The sequence below is a fragment of the Nasonia vitripennis genome, assembly GCF_009193385.2.
Source record: "Nasonia vitripennis strain AsymCx chromosome 1 unlocalized genomic scaffold, Nvit_psr_1.1 chr1_random0009, whole genome shotgun sequence".
Classification (NCBI taxonomy): domain Eukaryota; kingdom Metazoa; phylum Arthropoda; class Insecta; order Hymenoptera; family Pteromalidae; genus Nasonia; species Nasonia vitripennis.
The window spans coordinates 1,409,639-1,434,762 of record NW_022279596.1 but is presented as its reverse complement, the minus strand read 5'-3'; the positions used below and the strand labels follow the sequence as shown (position 1 = coordinate 1,434,762).

Here is a 25,124-nt window from a genome sequence, read left to right as displayed (position 1 = left end):
TTCAAGCAATCTTCTACTTTAACCTTGAAAAGCTTTTGCGCATCGTTAAAAAAACTTAGAATGTCCACATGCTTTATATTTACAACTACACCTGTTCTAATTCGATTTTGAAAAGCTGATTCTACATCACGCCACTCAACTCTAGCTTCAGTTTCTTCCGATTGTAGACTTCCTCCTTGCTGAAGATGTTGTTCGAGTTGAACTTGCACACATGAAAGATGTGTCATACAAGTTTGATATTTCTGCTTTTCTCCTCTTGAAAGATTAGATTTATTGATTTTTTCGTTCAATTCCTTTATTGTAGAATTGCACATGTCTAGCCAATAATGAATATCATTATTGCTCATTCCGTGTATATTTCGTGAAGTATCACGCACTACTTCGACAAGACGTTCGAAAAGTTGAATTGAAGCCATATTTACTTTTTCCAACTTAAAGTAACACTCACAGACTCGTAAACGAAAAAAGGACTAGTTTTGTGTACTGTGGTAGTAATAGTAGTAGTAGTAGTAGTAGACGAAGACTGCTGCTCAAAGTAAAGTTTCCCTTTATATAGGGAAGACCATGAAAGAAGAGGTGGATTTTTTTATGTTTGATCCAATGAGAAGCGTCATCTTCTGAATAGAAAAGCTGAGGAGCAAGATATGTTGAGGGGGGGGGGTGAATTTTCTTAGGGAGGGGTGGTTTTTCTTTGGAAGGGGTGAATTTTCTACTTTTAGACCAATGAGAAATCGTCTTTCAGACCCATCCAATCAGGGCCTGTGCTTCTTTTAAGCATCCAATTGTAAAAAATCATAAGGTGGAGTTTCTTCTTATATAAACCAGGGTGAGGAAAGTCATCTGTTCATTTTCAATCCACACTTCTTACTGAAATTCTAACTCTACAAAGCTCCAAGATGACTACAATGTGTGAATACAAAAAGATGTTCGAAAATACCATACTGAAATATCCAGAAGAAAATGTTTATATTGTTGACATTCAAGGATTTCAAAGAATTGCTGTGGATACTTTTATTTTCAAGGAAATTAGTTTCCTCAACGTAAAAAAAACAGCTTTACCAACTGCTTACCTCTTCAAGTCTCCTATGCCGTGGGAAGAACTTACCGAGGAAGAAAAATGTATGATTCATTGGCTAGAAAAAAGTTACCATGGAATCGAATGGAATTCTGGTGACATTCCATACCATCGACTTCAACAAGTCTTACAAATCTTTACGCGAGGTGTTAAAAAAATATTCGTTAAAGGAGAACAGAAAGCACTGTGGTTAAAAAATTATTTGCCGAATACGTAAGTATTTATACTTTCCTTCAGTTTTTTTCCATGCTCTTGATACTTCAATTTATCCACATTTTTTTTTTTTTCAGTCTAATATCCAATGTCGAAGATCTCGGATGCCCTCCACTGGAGAACATAAAAAGTAATAAAAATTACTTTTGCTTGCACCATCAACTTTCTATTAGAAGAAAACCAGCATGTGCCGTCCATAATGCTCTTTCAATAAGAGCATGGTTATTAAATTATTTGTCTGGAAAATTTAGTCAAGACGAAGTTGATTAAAATGTATTATGAAAAAAAAAATGATTAAATAAAATAATTTAAAAAAAATTATAAATCTTACGATTCTTTTTTATCTTTTAAAACAAAAAAAAATTGTTGAAAAGGGATTGAAATTTATCTTAACATATAGTCAATTTATTTATTTATTTACACTAAAAGGAAGACAAAGAGCAGAGTATATCAATTTAAAAATCATATCTAAATTTTCTGAAATATTTTACAATTTTTAAATTTTCTAAATAAATTTGGGAAAACTCAAAGTTTTAATAAACGATGAGGTGTCCACAATTCTTTAAATTTATTTTTTTTTATAATTTTTGTAAATTTTGTTTACATTGATGTGATCTATTATTATCTCATCATCTATAATCCGCGGTAAATTGCGTTGTTGTTGCTGCTGAGGTTGCTGTTGTTGCTGTGACGGCTGTTGCTGCTGCTGTTGCTGTTGCTGCTGTTGTTGCTGTTGTTGCTGCTGCTGTTGCTGTTGCTGCTGCTGTTGCTGTGGCTGCTGCTGTTGCTGCTGCTGTTGCTGCTGCTGTTGTTGCTGCTGCTGTTGCTGTTGTTGCTGCTGCTGTTTACTATCAGTCCTTTTTAATTGCAAAATACCACGTCTCGGTACTGGTCTCGTAACCTCTGAAAAATTAAAACAAACAAAAAATAAATTTATTGTATACAAAATAAAACTAATTTATAGTTAAAGCATTTTTTTACCTGAAGTCATTGTAGATGTTCCTGGTTTTGGTGACGTCTCTCTCTCTCCTACCTTTTTCTTCTTCTGCTCGTTGCCTTTTTGATCTTTAACAATCAAAAAACAGATTAGCATTTTTTTAAATAAAGTTATATAATTTTAAGAATAAATTTAATATTTTTTACCATTTACTTTTCTCTTCATATTCGAGGACGCGATCTTAGGAATCGGCTTGAGATCGCGTATACTTTTAACAGATGTACATGTTCCGCTAGAGCTGGAGCTCGAACTAGAGCTCAAACTAGAGCTCGAACTCGAGCTCGAACTCGAGCTAGAACTTGAGCTCGACCGAGACCGTCTTCTTCGGGTCACCGAAGATTGTCGAGGCTGCTCAGCCGTCAAAGATCGCCGAGGCTGCTCAGCCATTGGGGATCGCTGCGCCGGATTAGCCGCCGAGGATCGTCGAGGATGCTCAGCCGTCGAAGATCTCTGAGGCTGCTCAGCCATTGGGGATCGCCGTGGCGGGTCAGCCGTCGGAGATCGCTGCGTCGGGTCAGCCGCCGAGGATCGTCGAGGATGCTCAGCCGTCGAAGATCTCTGCGGCTGCTCAGCCGTCGAGGATCGTCGAGGCTGGTCAGCCACCGGGGATCGTTGTGGTAGGTCAGCCACCGGGGATCGTCGTGGCAGGTTAGCCGCCGGAGATCGTCGTGGCAGGTCAGCCGTCGGAGATCGTCGCGATGCTAATTGCTGCAAAGCAGCATTTGGTGGTTGTGGCACTGCAACATTAAAAAAATTTTAATAAATTAATTTAAAGAAAAAAACTTTTGAATAGTATAATAAAAAAAAAAAATGCACTTACGTGTTTCGACCACGTCCATTGCCCAGGAGACGTAGTCGAGCATTGTTAGGAGAGTTGGTGCGTTGGCGACCAGCCAACGTATACGCTTCTGGGCGACCTGCAGACTCCGTCGGCTTCGAGAAGGCTGCATTGGTGAATTTAGCTTCTTCGGTGACATTTTCTTGTCAGCTTGCAAGAAAAATCCTGACTCCGGTGTATCTTGAGGGGTTATACTCGAAGGCGGGAGAACACTTTTCACTATTTTGCCGAATGAACTTGGAAACGAGGAGTGAATTGACTGACGAAGCATGCACCGGGTCCTTAAATACGGTGGACAGCGAAGCTTCCCTTTTCACTTCAATTGCCAAAAGTCCTTCGAATTGCCGAAAAATTTCCACTTTCTTCTCATAGAACCTCCCTTAGACACTTCCCACCGGAATTTTTAAAATCTCCTCCCTCTCAACAAAATTTGACCATCCCTCAATCACTCGAGTGCACACCTACGCTTTCTTGGAGGGAGAGAGAGAGATTGAGCGTAAGATTATCTCTTCAAGAATCGTCAGTTTCAAGTGTGTGCAAAAATTATCTCTAACGTGGAAAACAGCTTTGAGGGTTCATCACTTCACCAACCTGCACACACCCACGTTTTCAAGAGAAACATATCGCTCATTCCAAAAATTGGCAACGGTCTGAGGATGCCTTACACAGCAATAAGGATTAATTTCTTATTCGACCTGCACACGCCTGCATTTTTCTCAAAAGGAATATGAAGCTTTCGCATGAGAGGTGTAACTGATCACTATACAATGCTTCATTGTCTACCACCTGAGCGGGGTCCTTGGCGTGCGCATCAACCTGCACACGCCCACATTTTTTCTCCAAAGCAATACGCAGCATTCGTATGAAAGGTGTAACGCTTATTCTAAAACTAAAGGGCATCGATCAGTATACCATGCTGCATTGTCAACCACCTGAGCAAAGGATGTCGGTGTGCGCACCCGGTACACACCCACATTTTCCTCAAAAGCTAATCCCGAAATTGGCATCGGTTCGAGGATGCCTTACACGCGTCAATAAGGATTGATTTCTAATCCGTGAAACAGGTGTGTAAGAAAGCAAACACCTCAAAGGATTATCTTTTTCTACGGTACACGCCCACATTTTCCTCAAAAGCTAATCCCGAAATCGGCATCGGTTCGAGGATGCCTTACACGCGTCAGTAAGGATTGATTTCTAATCCGTGAAACAGGTGTGTAAGAAAGCAAACACCTCAAAGGATTATCTTTTTCTACGGTACACGCCCACATTTTCCTCAAAAGCTAATCCCGAAATCGGCATCGGTTCGAGGATGCCTTACACGCGTCAGTAAGGATTGATTTCTAATCCGTGAAACAGGTGTGTAAGAAAGCAACCACCTCAAAGGATTATCTTTTTCTACGGTACACGCCCACATTTTCCTCAAAAGCTAATCCCGAAATCGGCATCGGTTCGAGGATGTCTTACACGCGTCAATAAGGATTGATTTCTAATCCGTGAAACAGAAAATTAGAGAACGCTATAGGCATTCCAAAAACATATTTGAGAGAGGGAGTACACTTTTTCATCGGTTAGCAAATCACTTAGAGTGGAAGTGTTTTCGTGTGCGGGAGAGAGGGAGATCCATCCCACTCTTGAGAGGAAAGGGAGTTTTCTGGTATGGGGAAAGAGGGAGAACCATTCCCACTCGTCCATTGGGTACCAAAACACTTTGAAAGGAGAGAGAGTGTTTTAGTATGCGGAAAAGAGGGAGAACCATTCCCACTCTTCCATCGGGTACCAAAACACTTTGAAAGGAGAGGGAGTGTTTTAGTATGCGGAAAAGAGGGAGAACCATTCCCACTCTTCCATCGGGTACCAAAACACTTTGGGAGGAGAGGGGGTGTTTTAGTATGCCTATGTTTTGGTATGCCTATAGCCTATCTACTTCTCTGCGCTCGGGGTAGGTGGATTTAAACATTTCAGTTTTATAGAGATCGCTTGCATTCGCTCGCCTTCCTTCGATTTGCCGACTAAATTATTAACGAACTATATGGAGCTTTGCTTCTCTCTCTCTCTGTCTCTCTCTCGCATTCCTCCAGTTTATTGACGTATTAAAAAAAAAATAATCGTATAAGGAGTCTCGGAGTGTAGGGTAGCTAGATTTAGAAGTTTTTGTTTTAGAGCTTTGCTCCTCGTTCTCGCTCGCCTTGCTCCGATTTGCCGACTAAATTATTATCGAACTATTTGGAGCTTTGCTTCTCTCTCTCTCTCTCTCTCTCTCTCTCTCTCTCTCGCATTCCTCCAGTTTATCGACGTATTAAAAAAAAAAATAATCGTATAAGGAGTCTCGGTGCGTGGGGTAGCTGGATTTAGGAGTTTTTGTTTTAGAGCTTTGCTCCTCGCTCTCGCTCGCCTTGCTCCGATTTGCCGACTACATTATTCTTAATCTCTCTGCGCTCGGGGTAGGTGGATTTAAACATTTCAGTTTTAGAGAGATCGCTTGCATTCGCTCGCCTTCCTTCGATTTGCCAACTAAATTATTATCGAACTATTTGGAGATTTGCTTCTCTCTCTCTCTCTGTCTCTCTCTCGCATTCCTCCAGTTTATTGACGTATTAAAAAAAAAACTCGTATAAGGAGTCTCGGAGCGTATGGTAGCTTTATTTAGGAGTTTTTGTTTTAGAGCTTTAATATTTGCTCTCGCTCGCCTTTCTTCCGATTTGTCGACGTACTCTCTTTTTAAAAATTCTCGTCTAAGGAGTATCGTAGCGTAGGGTAGCTAGATTTAGGACTTTTTGTTTTAAAGCGTTAATATTCGCTCTCGCTCGCCTTCCTCCGATTTACCGACTAAATTATTGTTAATCTCGCTACGCTCAGGGAAGGTGGATTTAAGCAGTTCAGTTTTACATAGATCTCTTGCATTCGCTCGCCTTCCTCCGATTTGCCGACTAAATTATTATCGAACTATTTGGAGCTTTGCTTCTCTCTCTCTCTGTCTCTCTCTCTCTCTCGCATTCCTCCAGTTTATCGACGTATTAAAAAAAAATACTCGTATAAGGAGTCTCGGAGCGTATGGTAGCTTTTTTTAGGAGTTTTTGTTTTAGAGCTTTAATATTTGCTCTCGCTCGCCTTTCTTCCGATTTGCCGACGTACTCTCTTTTTAAAAATACTCGTATAAGGAGTCTCGGTGCGTGGGGTAGCTGGATTTAGGAGTTTTTGTTTTAGAGCTTTGCTCCTCGCTCGCCTTGCTCCGATTTGCTGACTAAATTATTCTTAATCTCTCTGCGCTCGGGGTAGGTGGATTTAAACATTTCAGTTTTAGAGAGATCGCTTGCATTCGCTCGCCTTCCTTCGATTTGCCAACTAAATTATTATCGAACTATTTGGAGCTTTGCTTCTCTCTCTCTCTGTCTCTCTCTCGCATTCCTCCAGTTTATTGACGTATTAAAAAAAAAAATAATCGTATAAGGAGTCTCGGAGTGTAGGGTAGCTAGATTTAGAAGTTTTTGTTTTAGAGCTTTGCTCCTCGTTCTCGCTCGCCTTGCTCCGATTTGCCGACTAAATTATTATCGAACTATTTGGAGCTTTGCTTCTCTCTCTCTGTCTCTCTCTCTCTCTCGCATTCCTCCAGTTTATCGACGTATTAAAAAAAAATACTCGTATAAGGAGTCTCGGAGCGTATGGTAGCTTTTTTTAGGAGTTTTTGTTTTAGAGCTTTAATATTTGCTCTCGCTCGCCTTTCTTCCGATTTGCCGACGTACTCTCTTTTTAAAAATACTCGTATAAGGAGTCTCGGTGCGTGGGGTAGCTGGATTTAGGAGTTTTTGTTTTAGAGCTTTGCTCTTCGCTCTCGCTCGCCTTGCTCCGATTTGCCGACTAAATTATTCTTAATCTCTCTGCGCTCAGGGAAGGTGGATTTAAGCAGTTCAGTTTTACATAGATCTCTTGCATTCGCTCGCCTTCCTCCGATTTGCCGACTAAATTATTATCGAACTATTTGGAGCTTTGCTTCTCTCTCTCTGTCTCTCTCTCTCTCGCATTCCTCCAGTTTATCGACGTATTAAAAAAAAATACTCGTATAAGGAGTCTCGGAGCGTATGGTAGCTTTTTTTAGGAGTTTTTGTTTTAGAGCTTTAATATTTGCTCTCGCTCGCCTTCCTCCGATTTTCCCACTAAATTATTGTTAATCTCGCTACGCTCAGGGAAGGTGGATTTAAGCAGTTCAGTTTTACATAGATCTCTTGCATTCGCTCGCCTTCCTCCGATTTACCGTCTAAATCATTATCGAACTATTTGTAGCGTTGCTTCTCTCTCTCTCTCTCTCTCTCTCTCTCTTTCTCTCTCTCTCTCTCTCTCTCTCTCTCTCTCTCTCTCTCTCTCTCTCTCTCTCTCGCATGCCTCCAGTTTATCGACGTATTAAAAAAAAAAAAAATACTCGTATAAGGAGTCTCGGTGCGTGGGGTAGCTAGATTTAGGAGTTTTTGTTTTAGAGCTTTGCGCCTCGGTTTCTCCACGCCACGTACTCTCTTTTTAAAAATACTCGTATAAGGAGTCTCGGAGCGTAGGGTAGCTAGATTTAGGACTTTTAGTTTTAGAGCTTTAATATTCGCTCTCGCTCGCCTTCCTCCGATTTTACGACTAAATTATTGTTAATCTCGCTATTCGTATAAGGCATGCCTCCGGCACTCCGCAATTGGGAGACCTTCTCTCGGGCCCTCTTCGGGCATCAGCCATTACTCCCGGAATATCATGGTCTTGATCATGAGAATCCGGAGACTTACCTTCAACACTGTACGGAGTACGTAGAAGTTTACGCGATGCCAGAACAACAACGCGTACGAGCTCTAGATAAAGGTCTCAAAGGCGAAGCCGAAAAATGGTGGCAGTGCTATTGTGGGATGGAAGTTGGTTATGCTCGCTACCAAGAGCTATTAAGAAACCGATTCGACAATGAGACTATCCGCAGCGACCTGACTTCTCGACTCTACGGGAAGAAGCAGACGGAACGAGAGCCTGTCGGACCGTTCCTGCAGCAAAAATATATGCTCTACCAACGCCTACGACCCAACGAGCCAGAAGCAACCCGCATCTCGACTTTAGTTAGTCTACTAAATTCGAGTCTGAAAAGAGTGATGAGAGCCCATCAATTTGCTGACTTTTCTGAATTGCTCTCAAAGGCGCTTCAAGCAGAGCAAGACGAAGACGACGGCCAAGCAAAAAAGGTCAAAAAAGATACGCCTGTTGAAACGCCGAAAGGCACTAAGAAGGGAGGTAATGCTCCGAAATGCTGGCACTGCCCGGAGTATCACTTCCATCGCGATTGTCCGGTGTTTAAAGAAAAGCAGAAGGAAAACTGGAGGGAGGCGGCGGGAAATCCGGTCAACGCCGCCCCGTACAACCCCGACCGGAAGTAAACAGCGGCGGCGTAGATTTAAGAGCGCTACCCAGGATACTCGTTAGTATCCGGGAGGCCAATGTATCCGCAATAATTGATGCTGCGGCCACACACAATTTTATACATCCCGAGATATTACCTAAAAATGCGAAATTCACGCCGTCCCAGCAAAAAACCAATCTCGCCGCTCTGGGAGCATCTATGGACGTTACCGGACAGGCAGAGATCCAGTTTAGCATAAACAATACGCAATTCACTACACAAGTTCTGGTAGCACCGCAGCTTCGCGACCCCTTCCTCCTCGGCCTACCGTGGCTAAGGAAAGAGGGGGGAATCATTGATTTAGCCCGGAACTTGCTATATGTAGGACAAATCGAGCGAATAACGGCACATTTCATATATACTCCGAAGCGATCGGACGTGCCAGCAGACGATATACCGAGCTTTAATAACGATTTCCCTGAATCTTACCAGGAACGTTTCTCTGAGATAATTCGCGCACACGCTCATGTATTCGCGCTGCTAGGCAATAAGTTGCCACAGACACGTTCGATACAACACGTCATACGAGTCAACTCGAACGAAACGTTCCGGTTGCCACCTATCAGATATTCAGAAGTAAAACAAATGGAGATTGAAAGGCAGATTCGGGAGATGCTCGTCGCAGGCGTAATTGAACCTTGTACTTCACCTTACTGCTCGCCAATCGTATTAGCAAAAAAGAAATCCGGGGATCAAAGGTTCTGTATTGACTATCGTCGATTGAACGCTATAACGGAAGACACAGCGCAACCGATCCCTCGGATCTCTGACACCTTAAAAGATATAGGTAAGGCAACGATATTTACCACTATCGATCTCAAAAGCGGTTATTGGCAAATACCCCTTGACCCTGCCTCGACTAAATACACTGCGTTTTCGACTCAAACTGGCGGATGTTTTAAATTTAAGGTCATGCCGTTTGGCCTCAAGGGCGCGCCAGGAACATTCCAGCGTCTAATGTCACAAGAAGTACTTACCGGCTATCTGAACGACTTTTGTAAAGTCTATTTAGACGATGTGATTATTTATTCCCAGACGTACGACGAGCACATGGTGCATCTGGCCAAGGTCCTGGAAAGGCTCGCCATTCACGGCCTTACAGTGGCCCCTGATAAATGTCGCTTCGCAACGAGCAACATCGAGTACCTGGGAATAATAGTCACCTCTAACGGCAATGAGCAGAAGAACGAATACCTTAGCGCTCTTATCAACACACCTGCGCCTACGACCAAAAAGCAGTTACAAGGATTCATCGGCACTTGTAACTGGCTCAGAGAATATATTCCATCTCTGGCGCTCTTAATGGCACCACTGACCGATCTACTTCAAAGCAAAAGAAGTTATCGCTGGACCGAAGCGGCTGCACGCGCATTCGTTAGGGTCAAGGAGGCTTTCAAACAGCCACTTAGATTCGCCCGACTAGACCCTGGAAGACGCTTCGTCCTCCAAACAGACGCTAGCGCCCGGGGGATGGGGGCTGTTCTATTTCACGATAGACCTGACGGCGGGAGAGATATCGTTAGCTTCGCTAGCGCTAAGTTTAAACCGGCTAAAACTCGCTATCATTGTAATGAACAGGAGTGCTTAGCGATTATATGAGCCATCAAGAATTTTCGACCATATCTTGAAGACCGACCGTTCACCCTAAGAACGGACAGTAAAGCCCTTACGTGGCTAGCAAGACTCAAGGACAGCCGAGAAAAACTTACTCGTTGGGCTCTCTTACTACAAGAATTCGACTTTAAAATCAAGCACTGCTCCGGTAGAGACAACGAGTTGCCGGACGCATTATCCCGGCAGCCCTCCCGAGAACATACAGAAGAGCTCGACGATCAAGACTGACTACTGCCACCAGATCTATCACAAACCCCGTCTAAAGAAATCATACCGGAGTTATACCAGACCGGCGGGGAGTCACTCATCGACGTGATACGTCTGGCACAGCAAGAAAACACGGAGATTACGGAACTCGCACAACAATGCCTGGAAATTGCTAAAAAAACAAGTCCTTCTCTAGCGGACAGAAAATTCCTGGAGAAGAATTCGGTAATAGACAGCGCTCTCTGGCGCAGAGCTAAGGAAGGCGAAAATTGGCAATTGCTCGTTCCTACGGATGTACGTGCTCGCGTTCTATACTATTACCATGACGCTGAGCTCGCGGGTCATCCGGGAGCAGAAGAAACTCTGCGAGCCATTCAGGTCCATTATTGGTGGAAAGGAATGCAACAGGAAGTCCGAGAATATGTGCAGTTATGTCACATCTGCGCATGTGCAAAAAAGTCGACTCAACAAAAAGCACCACTGAAACCACGAACTCCACGAGAGCTATAGGAGACAGTGGGGGTAGATCTCATGGGCCCCTATTCCTATAACTCCCCGACGCAAACAGTATATTCTGGTAGTCACGGATCTCTTTTCACGCTGGGTGGAAGCCTTCGCTCTGCACAACTCTGAAGCTCCGCTACTCGTCAAGACACTCGAGAACGAAGTCTTTTCCCGCTGGGGATACCCGAAGACCATTATCTCGGGCAATTGACAACGGGTCGCAATTTTCCAGCTGAGTGTGGATAGACGCATGCTCCCGGTGGCAAGTGGAACCCTGGACGACGGCGATCTATTCTCCACGAGGAAATCCTACGGAGCGACGTAACCAAGAAATAAAGAAGGGTCTAAAGCTGCACTTGCAGGGACAAAGACATACCGCTTGGGATCTCTGTCTACCACAGATATTATTTAATTTACGAACCCGGAGTAACGCGGCTACCGGGCCAAGCCCAGGAAGCGCGCTACTCGGGCAAGAATTAAGAAAACCTGGCGAGTGGAAAATAAAAGATGCCTTAAATTCTTCGGAGCGGAACATGCGGGTCCTAGAGATACAGAAGAATCAAGTCCGTTATATCCAAGGCCACTACGGCCCCACGGATTACGCAAAGAAATACAAAGTCGGAGACTTTGTCTACACGCGCACGCACCCACAATCCAACTCAGCCAAAAAATTTCACGCCGGATTTGCGCCGAAATTTGAAGGACCGCATCAGATCATAGACGCACCGACCAAGAACATTTATCTGATCGATCGTAATGGGGACATAGTCAAATACTACATCAACGATCTCAAGCCTGCCCGCCAACAGAATCCTCACGACGCGTCCGCTGTCGAGGATGGCACACCCGACCGAACTGACCGAGAGCAGTCTCACGACGCACCTGGTGTCGAGACTCCAGCTCCGAGTTGGGACCCGGAACATCCAAGAGTTCCGGAGGGACAAGAAGCCTCCGACGAGGAAACGAAGCAGCCATGGCAGAAGAGCCTTCAGACGAAGGTCAAGGAGAACCTAAAGAAGAAAGGCGCTATAATCTTCGAACGCGAAAACCAGTTAATTATAGGATATAATTAGTATAAGTTTTGTAATTCTCTTTCCCTGCAGGTTAGTTGTAAGTATGCAAAGAAAGAAAAAAGAAAAAAAAAATATATATATATATATATATATATACCATAATGTAACGAGAATTAGAATGTAAGAATCATTAGAAGAGTGTAAATTGCGTAATCACCTAAAATAAAGAAAACGAAGAGATTAGATCATCAAGTAAACATTATAAATTATATTTCGAAACGGCACAAAAGCGCCTCCAACATGGGGGGGGGGGGGGATTGAAGCCTGTACTGTAAGGCACTTTCGCGCCGTTGCGAGAGTCCGCGCTGAGCGGCACAGGCGCGAGTGCTCGAGTTCCCCCTCTCCGCGGCGGCTTCGGCGCTGCTTCGCGCGAGCGGTTAAAAGGAGCGGCAGCTCGCACGGAGTGACAGTCGCTCTCCGGCGACCGAACGGTCTAGATGGCAGCAGCCCCGGACACGCTCCCAGAGTCTGGAAGGCCGATAAGCCCCGGACTCACCTCGTGCGCTAACGAGTCTGGAAGGCTTAAGCCCCGGACTTGCCTCGTGCGCCAATGAGTCTGGAAGGCTTTAGCCCCGGACTCACCTCGTGCGCTAACAAGTCCGAAAGGCCGATAGGCCCCGGACTCACCTCGTGCGCTAACGAGTCTGGAAGGCTTTAGCCCCGGATACGAACCCAACAACCTCGAGCTCGCCCACTTACGACGCGTTTAGGCCCTACAAATTTCAATAAAGAAACAAAACCTTGAAAACGACGAAAACTCTCTTTATTTAAGGAGCCCTCCAAGGATCCTCTTCCAGAAAGCCGCCATCAATCCCTTTACCAACAAATAACATAGAAAACTTCTCGTTTTTTCATCCTACCGACCGTCTAACTCGTATCAGGGTAGCTAGGTTTAGGAGTTTTTGTTTTAGAGCTTTAATATTCGCTCTCGCTCGCCTTCCTCCGATTTGCCGTCGTACTCTCTTTTTAAAAATACTCGGTATAAGTAGTCTCGGTACATGGGGTAGCTAGATTTAAGAGTTTTTGTTTTGGAGCTTTGCTCCTCGCTCTCGCTCGCCTTCCTCCGATTTGCCGATGTATTTTTGAAAAAAAATGCTTTATAGCACAGTGTGGCTAAAATCCGCTGTTAAGTCACGCCTATCTGTGACGAAAGTAGTCCTTCTTTGCACCGTGTTTATCACACTCGCTACGCTCTTGCGCTAACCTCACGGTGCAAATAAGGACTACTTTAGTCACGAATAGGCGAGACTTGCGGACTTTAGCAGTCTGTGCTATAAAATTTTATACGATACTCTTGACTTAAATGATTAATTTTTACACGGCGCTTAGCGCCCTCGCTACGCTCGGGTGCTAACTCTTCGGGAACATATTCCCACAGTTTCAAGACAAGACAATACTGTATATTTGAACAACATTTTATGTATTAAAACTATAACTTCAGTTGGAGGAAGCTACGTGCCGAAGAATTGGCAGCAGTTTTTAATATTGCATCTATGAAAAAAAATTCTTACAAATTGTTTTGGAATATTAACATTACTACAACAGATATTCCAATTGCAAGCCCTGTAAACATCCACATCAACTTACAAGAACCAGTTTTATTGTTTCAGAGCTTTTTATTAAGATGATGCTCTTTTCCTCTTCGTTTGGGTTTAAATTTTTTTTCAAATATTTCTATTTCCTTTAAATTTTTCTGTTCTTCCTCTTTTTGTTTTTTTTTTCAACTCGGTTTTGTCTAATTTTATCTAATTCCTCTTTTCTTTTTTGACATAATGAATCACATTCCACATAAAGTTTTCCAGCTTGTACTATGTTACAAGAAAAATATTTTTTGAATCGTTTACAATTGCAAAAGATTTTAACTTTTTTACTGCAGAATTGAGCTTTTTTACATAATCCAGGATGGTAATTATCAGTACATCGGTGGCCACACGGATACTATAAAGTGAATATAATTTGATTAAGTTTAGTTTTATGTACAGGTGAATTTTATAGCTTCATTTAGTAAAGACAATCAAATTCTTTATTCATAAGACTGAATTTGTCAATCTTTCCAAGACATTTTGCTATGAAAGAAGTTACAATATCTCAAATATAATGAAGAATTTTCTTCTGCAAACTGCCTTTGGAGAAGATCTTTATTGTCCATTCAAAAAAAATATGATATTTATCCCATTTTGTTAACTTTTGTAATTATTTTTTATCATAAATAAATACGTACATTTTGAGGACACTGAATTCCACACTGCAGAAGTTCGTTGCGTTTATCAGTGGTGGCAGAAGTGAGACAAACAATTTTTACTAGCTGCTTACATGGTTCACACGGAATAGAATGACATAATTTAGGACAAGCATGTGTACATCCCTTAGGTCTTGGAAAACTACATGGTTTATCACATTCCATACACTTATCCTCATCATCATCATCCAATGAGTTTAACTTGTGGCAAAGTTTTTCGCAATAATGATTTGTACACATTAATAATTTACCACACTCTCTAAAACAAGAAGTTGAAACAGCTTTGTAGCAAGGCCATGGCAGAGTTTCATGTTCTCCAAGGCATGTGACCATTATAAAGACTTCACAAGGAGGACATGATAAGGACTGATATTCCCATTTTTCTTTATGATTTTCCCATGGTCCAATAGGTTTAGTTACTCCATTAGGTTTGACTTTAGTCCAAACTTTAGTATGACATATTGCTTCACAAGCATGACCACATTTTTTATGTATTAATTTACACGTTTTACGACATGGTGGACAGGCTCCTTGATGACACTTGTGAGACTCTCTTTTAAGATGATGACAGATCGGAGGAATTTTACACATCTTGTTGCAACTTGGAGGTTTGATTTTTTTATTTGTTCCACATGGTACAGTAATTTTGCTTTTACCACAACGACATGGCATAACAATAGTACAAGGACATGGGTAACAAGGTCCATTGTGACAAGGAGCAGAGCATTTATGCTTACGCCAGTTTAGATTGTTATCACATACTTTTTCACAGGCCTTAAAAGTTTTTTTGACCAAACAATCACAGCATTTCTTATTGCAAAGATGTCTAGTACAAAGTCTCATTTGAGAACATTTTTTATTGCAGTGAAATTCCTTAGTACATGAAAGTTCTTTACTAAAACTACCACAACGACACAATTTTGTTACAACTTCTAAGCAAGGACCACAGCATTCTGTATGGCATCTCATATTGCAATAATGAGCTCCACAATCCAATAATTTTCCACAAGTGTCTCAACATGTAGGTACTTGCTGCTGTTTGCATGTTATAGCATATCTTTTCTTACCACAAGGGCAAGTTCTATTTTGTTCTAATGGACAAGTATTGCAATCACCAGTATTGTGGCAGAAGTCTTTACAAACATGAACATTACATGACAAACGTCTTCTACAAACTTTGTTGCACTGCCAAAATGCCTCATTACATTTTTTTAATTCAGATTTATTCTTGCAATTGCAGGCAGTGAGCACTTTTTCGGCACAAGGGAGACAAGGTCCAGGATGACAATTTTCAACACATGCATGTTCACATGTTTTGTATTTATTATTACAAATTATTCCACAGGACCACTCTTTTGCATTGCACCTCCATGGGCAAGGTGATTGTTTTGCACAAAAACAGGTAACTGACACCATTTTTGGACATGGAGGACATGGGCCAGGGTGACATAGAAGCATGCATTTGTGTCCACATTTTGGTAGAAGCAACTTGCCACATATGTCTCCACAAGAATGAGGAATTGACCATGGTTGATATGATGGATCTTCAGTTTTTCCACAGAAGCATGTATATTTTTTTGGTATTTGATCTTCTCCATATTCTTTTCTGCATTTAGGGCTAAAAATAGAAATCCGCTTTTAATTTTATGATTCAAATTAGTCATCTAATTGAAAACAAAATTTTAAATAAATATTAAAAACCAAAACTCACCATCCCCATAATGATATAATTCCTTTCTCATGTTTAGAACTCAAACTATCCCTTACCCAATGTTGAATGCAAGGTAAGTGCATAAAAGTAAAACATTCTGCACAATTCCAAATCTAATAAAAAATATCAAATTAATTCATAAATTTACTCAATTATGATAATTTATCAAAGCTTACCGCATAAGATTTTTTAACAGATGATATGCATATTAAGCAGACAGCTCCTCCTGATTGAAAAGTTTCAGTTAAATATGACAAGATTTTTTTAACATCACCACCTTCGGATTGATAGCTGGATAAAACTTTTTTGACTGTAGTTTCTAATACTTGTTCGTTTTCATCGTAACTACTAGAAGATTCCAAATTTCTAAATTTATGTGCCCCCAAATGTTTTGCGATGGAAGCTTGATTTTGCACTTGAGCTCTTCTAAACTTCCTCATGTTGTGTAAACCTAAAAATTATTAGTTTATTACATATATACTTGGAAACAAATATAAAAACAGCGGATTAAGATACAATAATTAGATAAATGTTTAATATTAGTGTAAAATTTAAAAACATTTATGTAGTAAGTTGTTATTGACTTTTATATCTAGGAAAAATTACTATATTAGACAGTAACGGCAGGTCATACTCGCTCCATGACGATTTTTACTATATTCATAGTAAAAATTGTTAGACTTATAATTTTTACTTTACTTTACGTAACAAATTTTAATATGTTAGACAACATATTAAAATTTGTTACGTGTTTACTAGAAATTACTACATCATATAGTAAAAATTATTTTAAGAATTTCTCCGTGTGCCAGAATTTGAGGTTATAAAGTTGATTTATGCAGTAATCAGAGACAAAAATCTATAATTTTTTGTTTATCTGGTAAGGTAAAAGTACCTCTTATGGAACACTGCTAAAATCGTGACCCCGTAATGGAACGGTTGGAAATATAAGAGAATCGAATATTATAATGATACGTATAAGATTTATAAAAATTTTATTGATATTTTAAAGTATTATTATTTAAAATACACAACAATACGTATTGATACACAGTAATTAGAATTCACAAAAAATATATAATTGTGTGTGCGTTGAAATTCTCTCAAATCGACGCTTTTTTTGTACCACGGACGCAGATTTTTTCCGATTTGATTTGTTTACTATTTTTATATATATATATATATATATATATATATATATATATATATATATATATATATATATATATATAAGTGTTCTTGTGAGATGATTATTGGATTATATATTGATTTCGGTTCATAGAACCAAGTTACTTATTTTTTTTTTACAATAGAAACGTTTTTTATTAAATATATCGGTGTTTCATAACTGGCGCGGAAAAATGGCATTTGTCCGGATTTATGGAACAGTCCAAACGAGTGTTCCGAATCCGCGGACCTGTACAATAACAGTTTGTTTCAGTATTGGCTCGAAGTAAAGAAAGCTGTTCGTGGTAAACGCATGATCAATCATTCATTGTATTACTTAATTGATCATTCGGCTGCTAACTAATTTTAATATTTACAATTTTAATCAATTATTTACAAAATTAATTTCTACTTTTTTACAATTTTAATTGACTATTTACAAAAATAATTTTTATTATTTACAACATAACTCTGAAGAGGTCGTTGATGTCCAATTTACAAAATCTGTCAGTCCCCAAAATCAAGATGTTTCACCTGTTTTGCAAGAGAATGTTCAAAACATTTGTAAAGAAATAAATCACAAATCAAGTAACCTACTTCAAGAAAATCAAGAGAATATTGGTCTTGCTTCTGTAGATTCAGGTATACCATATTGTTCAGTTCGTTTTATTCGTTCAAGTGGTGTAGGTGTAAATTTAGACTTTTTGAATTTCGCGCCGCTGCTCGCTCTCCGTTGCGACGTTGAGAGCGCGCGCGCATGCGTCGAGTTGCGCGCCGCCGGCCCCGCTTGCGAGCGCGCGAAGGGCCCGCGCGCGCGGATTCCTGTTCGGACTGCCTAGCGCTTCGCACGTTTGGCTTCCTTACGCTTTTCGATTTTTTTTGTCTTCTGACGGTGAGCCAGTGACTTGTTCGTCTCAGAGCTATCACTGTTCACCTCGTTCTGCGCCGTGTTGGTAGTGTTTAGCGGAAAATTCGCGATCGCGTCGTTCGCGTCTGTGTATTTGTGCGAGTGTGTGAGTGTGCCTCGAGGCGATAATCTTAAGGTTTGTTGGCGAAGGTGTCCACGTGTTGTACGTGACTCCTTCGGGGCGAGCGAACAGCGGCAACACCCCTTGTTGCCCTCGTGCCAAGCGTCTGGCTCCCCGAGACGTCGGGGCGCGCTTGGTGCACGGTCTCGGACCATCCTTTCGCTCCCCAGGCCCGGCTTCCAGACCTCCAGGCCAGGACGGAAGCAGCGGCGGACTACGACGAGGCCTGCTCAACGCCCTCTTCAGCGGCGGTTTTTGCGTTCGTCTTTGCGGTAAGAGAGCTCTCTCTGCGTGCGGAAAAGGTACCTCGCGTCTTTGCGTTTGCGTGCGTTCTTTCACTTGAGTTTTTTCTCTTTTAGAGTCACTGTTCTCTTTCTTTTATTTGTATAGTTTCCCTTTCCTTATTTTCAATAAAGCTTACACTTGCTGAGGCTTTTCCCTCTAAACCGTTAGGGTTTTTACGCCAAAGCAAGTGCTTTTTGTGTACCGCGAAATCGTGTGTGTTAATTAAAAAGAACCCTTCACTCACTCAACCCTTTCCTTTTGTTGGAACTCACTCTGAGTTCTTTCACTCATTCCAAGATTAATATTCATGGTGCCCCGGGTGAGGAGTGAGTGATTGGTTTTTTCGTGCGTTTTTCTTTGTTCTATCGGGCATAATCGTGCGATAAACGTAGTGTATAAAATCTGTACACAAACGCGTTCACACTGTAACGACTTTTTCCAGTAGCCTATTATATTTCTGTTGAAGTTCCAAGTATTGTTTTTCTCAGCCTCAGTGTGAACGTTTTGTATAGCGCCGCGCGCTCTTGTTTACATACTCGGCCGGTCGAGCGCTCTCGGAAGCGAGGCCTTGCGCCGCGCGCGTGTGTTGACGTTTGCGGATTAGGGAGCGGCGACTTCTTAGACACACTGCGGTTGTGACTGCGTTACAGACGGCTCGAGAAGCCGAAATTGAGAGCATTCGTACACGCCTGCTTGCTAAGCAGCGTGACTCGCTTAATAAAAGCATGGTCCAGGCGCGACTTGATGCTGTTAAGCAGATTTGGGTGGAGACTAGGAAGACGCATTCTGAAATTGTCGTTAGGGACGATGCAGAGACAGATGCGTATATTGCAGATCAATGGTTCGATCGCATTCAGGGTGTTTACGAATCGGCTCTTGACGAGATCCTAACACTGCTTGCTTTATTCGACAAGCCTGATGCTGATGATAGCGCTAGTATGGGGGAGTCGGACTCAGATCCTGAGGTTGTCAAGCTTCCGAAAATTAGTTTACCTACGTTCTCAGGTAAAGACGAGGACTGGGCTAGTTTTAGCGATCTTTTGACTTCTCTCGTGCATAGTCGTTCTGGCATTTCTGACGTCACGAAACTGCAGTATCTCAAGTTATGCTTGACTGGTGTGGCTGCAGAGCTGATCAAGGACGTGATGACAACCAATGCGAATTATGCGAGCACTTGGCAGACGCTTAAGGATCGTTATAGTAATCCTAGGTTGATGATCAATAAACTCTTGACTTCGTTTTTAGAAATTCCGCAGATGAAGAAGGAATCGGCTGCTGAAATGCGTGCGTTCGCTGATGAGGCCAAGCGGATCGTTCGAGCTTTGACAAATTTGAAACTTCCAGTTGATCATTGGGATATTTGGTTTGTTTTCTTGTTGTCCGATCGCCTGGATCCGGAGTCTCGGAAGCTGTGGGAGGCTGAGCTGAGTGAGAAGGACCAGGAGTACGTGCCGGAGGCGGACGAGCCGGAGCGTGATATCAACAGCGCTCTTCCTAAGTTTTCAGATTTGCTTAAGTTCCTTGAAAGAAGAGCTCAAGCTCTTAAGATGTACCCTTCGGAGCGCAAGGCGGAGAAGAGACCAGCTTCTACGCCAACATCAGGACCTCAGCCTCGGAAGGTTTTCCACGCTAGATCCTCTCTTTTGTCTGGAAATTCTAATTGCGCCCTTTGTAACGGCACGCATCCTCTCTCGAAATGCTTCAAGCTGAAAGACAAGGATCCACACGAGCGGTTGGCAACGGTCAAGCAGTTGCAGCGTTGCTTTAATTGCCTCGGATCTCACAGAGCCAACGCTTGTAATTCTTCGGGACGTTGTTCTACTTGTCAGGGTAAACATCACACCCTCTTGCATCTTAAATTCCAGGGAAACTCGCAAGCTGGGCACCAGAACACCGATAATTCTCAGGCGGGCGGCTCTGGCTCGAAATCTGTCGTGAGTTTGCATGCAGCGGGCGTCACGTTTCCGAAGCGGAGAATCGTTCTGGCTACAGCAAAGGTGCAGATTATAGGTCCAAGAGGAGACCGCACCTTTGTACGAGCACTCTTGGATCAAGGGTCGGAGGCTTCGTTCGTTTCGGAGTCGATTGTCCAGCTGTTAGGGCTCCGAAAGGAGCATACTTGCGTACCATTGACAGGGCTTGGCGCTAGTGCAGCGGGCACTGCGCGCTCGAGAACTCAGCTCGTTCTAAAATCCAGGGTCGACACAAGCTTCCAGATTACGACAGAGGCGCTCATTCTTCCTCGTCTAACGTCAAAGCTCCCAGTCGACAGCATTGAAGATCTCGATCTCAAGCAGTTTGCAGGGCTCACTCTCGCAGATCCGGAGTTTTTCCTATCGAATAAGGTCGATGTGATTCTCGGTGCTGACGTCTACGGGCAGTTGCTCCGATCGGGATTGAGACGCTTTCCTTCATCGCAGCTTGTCGCTCAGGATACGGCCTTTGGTTGGATAATGTCCGGAGTTTTACCGGCGAAGGATTCACGGCGGGCGGAGTCGCATACTTCCACACCGTTGCAGGTATTGCATTGCGCTTCAATGCAGGAGCTGGACCGAATGCTGCAGAGGTTCTGGGCTTTCGACGAGCTTCCTTCGTCGTTTTCTAAGTTGAAACCGGAGGACGAAGCCTGCGAGAAACTATTCAAGGAGACTCACACCAGGGATTCGCAGGGGCGGTACGAGGTTCGTCTCCCGTTGAAATTACCTTCGGTTGCAGGTGAGACAAGGCAAATGGCTCTTGGATCACTCCAGTCGTTGCATCATCGCTTTGCTCGAGATCCCAAGGTCGCTCATGCGTATCGAGAATTTCTGAAGGAGTACGAGGACCTAGGGCACATGGTTCGAGTTCCAGAGTCGGAGATTCGGCGTGAAGGTGCGTGGTACTTGCCACATCACCCAGTAGTGCTGTATTTATTGTTGAAAATGAAGATTAGGGTCGTTTTTGACGCCTCTCGACGCGCTCGGGATGGTTGGTTTCTTAACCATTTCTTGTTTACAGGTGCTCCTCTTCAAAGTGACCTCGCGTTGATTTTGCTTAATTGGCGTCGATATTTATTTGTGTTTACAGCTGATATAGTTAAGATGTTTAGGCAGATCAAAGTGCAGCGCGAGGATCAAGACTTTCAGAGGATCGTTTGGGCTCCTACGGCTGATTCACCTCCTGTCGATTATCGCTTAACGACAGTCACTTATGGGACGGCTTGTGCTCCATTTTTAGCTATTCGTACGCTGCAACAATTAGTAGAAGACGAGGGCGCTCGATTTCCTCTCGGTGCTGAATGCCTCAAATCCGAGACATATGTGGATGATACTTTCGCTGGATCGGACGAGCTTTCCACTGCGGTGCAGAAAAGGGTCGAGCTTACTAAGCTCTTAGGCTCGGCAGGTATTTATCTTGACAAATGGGCTGCTAACCATCCAGAGCTGCTTCCTCCACAGACAGGACAGGGCCCGGCAAAGGAGATCGATATGGATGAATCAGTCAAAATACTCGGCGTTCACTGGAATCCTGCTCAGGACAAGTTTTGTTTCTCCGTTTCAGATATCACCGAGCTGTTGAAGGCTTCGACTAAGCGCTCCATTCTCTCCAATATAGCTCGTTTGTTTGATCCACTCGGGTGGCTTTCGCCAGTTACAGTAACTGCGAAAGTCTTGATGCAAGACTTGTGGATCCAGAAGTGCGACTGGGACACGCCTTTGCCAGAGGATTTTCGCGAGCGATGGTATGCTTATTGCAAATCGTTGTCTGAGCTGCCGTCCTTGTCAATCGATAGGTGGTTAGGCGTCACTTCCACTCGTTCGTATCAGCTACACGGTTTCTCGGACGCTTCTTCTCGAGCTTATGCTGCTGCTGTATATCTGCGAGTCGACAAGGGAGACGGCACATTCAGTGTGTCTCTTCTAGCTGCCAAGACGAAGGTTTCTCCGGTAAAGACGGTCAGTATTCCTAACTTAGAGCTCTGCGGGGCTGCGCTTCTCGTTAAGCTCCTTTGCCACGTTAGGAAACTCGATTTTCTCAGTGCGACTCCGGTTTTTGCTTGGTCTGACAGTCAGATTGTACTCACATGGCTTCGAAAGCATCCTTGTCATTGGAAGACCTTCGTTGCAAATAGGGTGTCGTACATTCAAACCGAGATGCCGTCTGCAACATGGGCGCACGTACCTACTAAGGAGAATCCAGCGGATTTGGCAACTCGAGGTTCTGGACCAGCGGAGCTAGCAGGGACTACACTGTGGTGGCAGGGACCTAGCTGGCTTTCACAAGCTCCGAACGAGTGGCCACAGCCAGCAGAGACTCGGCGAGCGCTCCATACGAAGAAGGTGCCGTCGGAACCGGAGCTGTTGACCAGATTTTCTTCGTTGTCCCGCTTAATTCGGGTCGTTGCGTTTGCTAGACGTCCTATTCTTAATTATCGTAGGCAAAAAGAGGCTCAAGAACCGCTTCCTGAATTTCTCACGCTGTCAGAGTTGTCAGAAGCTCGCAGCATTGTTATTCGTTTATCGCAGGCGAGCAGTTTTGCAGTCGAGATCGAAGCGTTGAAGGCTGAAGGGAGATTGCCGAAAGGCAATCGGCTCAGTAAATTAAATCCTTTTATTGGCAAGGACAATATTTTGAGAGTAGGAGGTCGACTGTCTCACTCCAGCCTGTCCTTCGATCGCAAGCATCCACCAATTTTGTCGCAGGATTCAGCTCTCAGTCGAAGCGGGTCGTAGGGGAGCACACTCTCACGTTCGAGGAGCTTTCGACAGTTCTCGTTGAGATAGAAACGTGCCTTAACTCTCGTCCATTAGGGGCTTTGACTTCGGACATCGATGACCTCCATGCGTTGACACCCTTTCACTTTTTGACAGGAAGTGCCTCAGCGTTGATTCCTGATGATGATTCGCCAGACGTGCCTCTGAATCGTTTGAGTCGTTTTCAGTTGCTCCAGCGGATACGTAACCAGTTCTGGAATCGTTGGTCGTCGGAATACCTCCTCCATTTGCAGCAGCGAGAAAAGTGGCGGAATCCAACAGAGAATTTTTGTGTAGGTAAGCTCGTTCTTATCAAGGATGATCGTTATCCTCCATCCAAATGGCCGTTAGGACGAATCGTTGAGGTCCATCCAGGTCCAGATGATCTCGTCCGTGTGGTTACAGTGAAGACTGCTACCACTTCTCTTCGTCGTCACGTTGCTCGTCTTTGTCCGTTGCACATCGAGGAAGGGGCTAAGAAGACTTGAGTAGGTTCCAGGTGGTTGGTTCGTCTGTCAGACGAAGGCGGGCGGGATGTTCAGTTCGTTTTATTCGTTCAAGTAGTGTAGGTGTAAATTTAGACTTTTTGAATTTCGCGCCGCTGCTCGCTCTCCGTTGCGACGTTGAGAGCGCGCGCACATGCGTCGAGTTGCGCGCCGCCGGCCCCGCTTGCGAGCGCGCGAAGGGCCCGCGCGCGCGGATTCCTGTTCGGACTGCCTAGCGCTTCGCACGTTTGGCTTCCTTACGCTTTTCGATTTTTTTTGTCTTCTGACGGTGAGCCAGTGACTTGTTCGTCTCAGAGCTATCACTGTTCACCTCGTTCTGCGCCGTGTTGGTAGTGTTTAGCGGAAAATTCGCGATCGCGTCGTTCGCGTCTGTGTATTTGTGCGAGTGTGTGAGTGTGCCTCGAGGCGATAATCTTAAGGTTTGTTGGCGAAGGTGTCCACGTGTTGTACGTGACTCCTTCGGGGCGAGCGAACAGCGGCAACACCCCTTGTTGCCCTCGTGCCAAGCGTCTGGCTCCCCGAGACGTCGGGGCGCGCTTGGTGCACGGTCTCGGACCATCCTTTCGCTCCCCAGGCCCGGCTTCCAGACCTCCAGGCCAGGACGGAAGCAGCGGCGGACTACGACGAGGCCTGCTCAACGCCCTCTTCAGCGGCGGTTTTTGCGTTCGTCTTTGCGGTAAGAGAGCTCTCTCTGCGTGCGGAAAAGGTACCTCGCGTCTTTGCGTTTGCGTGCGTTCTTTCACTTGAGTTTTTTCTCTTTTAGAGTCACTGTTCTCTTTCTTTTATTTGTATAGTTTCCCTTTCCTTATTTTCAATAAAGCTTACACTTGCTGAGGCTTTTCCCTCTAAACCGTTAGGGTTTTTACGCCAAAGCAAGTGCTTTTTGTGTACCGCGAAATCGTGTGTGTTAATTAAAAAGAACCCTTCACTCACTCAACCCTTTCCTTTTGTTGGAACTCACTCTGAGTTCTTTCACTCATTCCAAGATTAATATTCAAATATTGTGCTGTATACCTCGATTGATTTGATTCACGTATAAATCAAAATTTCATGAATTTTATAATATAAATTATTGCATATTATTAGATAGCACCGCCATTAAAAAGAAGAGTTTTGCCAATTCTTTTTTGCTACCCGTAGACCACTTATCTAAAAAGAAACGAGCTAAATTAAATGCTACTGGAAAACCTAAACTACCTGCTGTGGGAACATCAGAAGAATGGTGGGAGGTACATTTGGAAAAGGAAGAAGCTAAAAAAACGAAGGAAGAACAAAAAGCCAAGAAAAAGTTTTTACAGGAAGAGAAAAAAAAGTTAGCAGAGGAGAAAAAGAGATTGGCAGAGGAGAAAAAAGATTATATGCGCAAGATGAAAGAAAAAATGAACGAGATACAGAAGAAAATCAAATGTGAAAAATTATAGACGATTTAAAAATGTTGATTACTTACTTACTTATGGAAAATCAGTATTACTTACTAAAGTAAACAAGCGTGTATTATGCGATATGCTCAAAAATGTG

At 43.4% G+C, this 25,124-nt stretch overlaps 3 protein-coding genes across 3 annotated transcripts; 1 reads left to right on the top strand and 2 right to left on the bottom strand.

The window, feature by feature from the left end:
* Positions 1-865: 865 nt before the first annotated feature.
* Positions 866-1,558, top strand: LOC116418327. Its single transcript, XM_031933404.2, has 2 exons — positions 866-1,288; positions 1,366-1,558. Exons 1-2 carry the CDS (start codon positions 897-899, stop codon positions 1,556-1,558), a joined length of 585 nt encoding a protein of 194 aa, XP_031789264.1. The 5' UTR covers positions 866-896.
* Positions 1,559-1,697: 139 nt separating this feature from the next.
* On the bottom strand, positions 1,698-3,262 carry LOC116418322 (putative protein TPRXL). Its single transcript, XM_031933393.1, has 5 exons — positions 3,106-3,262; positions 2,432-3,022; positions 2,270-2,353; positions 2,059-2,191; positions 1,698-1,710 (listed from the first exon to the last, which is right to left on the bottom strand). The coding sequence occupies exons 1-5, from the start codon at positions 3,260-3,262 to the stop codon at positions 1,698-1,700; spliced, it is 978 nt and encodes a 325-aa protein (XP_031789253.1).
* A 10,044-nt stretch (positions 3,263-13,306) lies between these two features.
* LOC100113552 (NF-X1-type zinc finger protein NFXL1) lies at positions 13,307-16,401 on the bottom strand. Its single transcript, XM_003427932.4, is given in 5 exon segments — positions 13,307-13,654; positions 13,657-13,875; positions 14,159-15,794; positions 15,888-16,000; positions 16,064-16,401. Coding segments are annotated over 5 exon segments (2,343 nt in total). The 5' UTR covers positions 16,328-16,401; the 3' UTR covers positions 13,307-13,543.
* Between the last annotated feature and the right edge of the window lie 8,723 nt (positions 16,402-25,124).

Excerpts from the sequence above, each read along its gene's own strand:
- LOC116418327 (XM_031933404.2), top strand. The coding sequence starts at position 897 with ATGACTACAATGTGTGAATACAAAAAGATGTTCGAAAATACCATACTG. Across the intron at positions 1,289-1,365 it reads AAAAATTATTTGCCGAATAC|TCTAATATCCAATGTCGAAG; the intron begins GTAAGTATTTAT and ends TTTTTTTTTCAG.
- LOC116418322 (XM_031933393.1), bottom strand. The coding sequence starts at position 3,262 with ATGTCACCGAAGAAGCTAAATTCACCAATGCAGCCTTCTCGAAGCCGA. Across the intron at positions 3,023-3,105 it reads AATGGACGTGGTCGAAACAC|TGCCACAACCACCAAATGCT; the intron begins GTAAGTGCATTT and ends TTAATGTTGCAG. Across the intron at positions 2,354-2,431 it reads TATGAAGAGAAAAGTAAATG|ATCAAAAAGGCAACGAGCAG; the intron begins GTAAAAAATATT and ends TGATTGTTAAAG.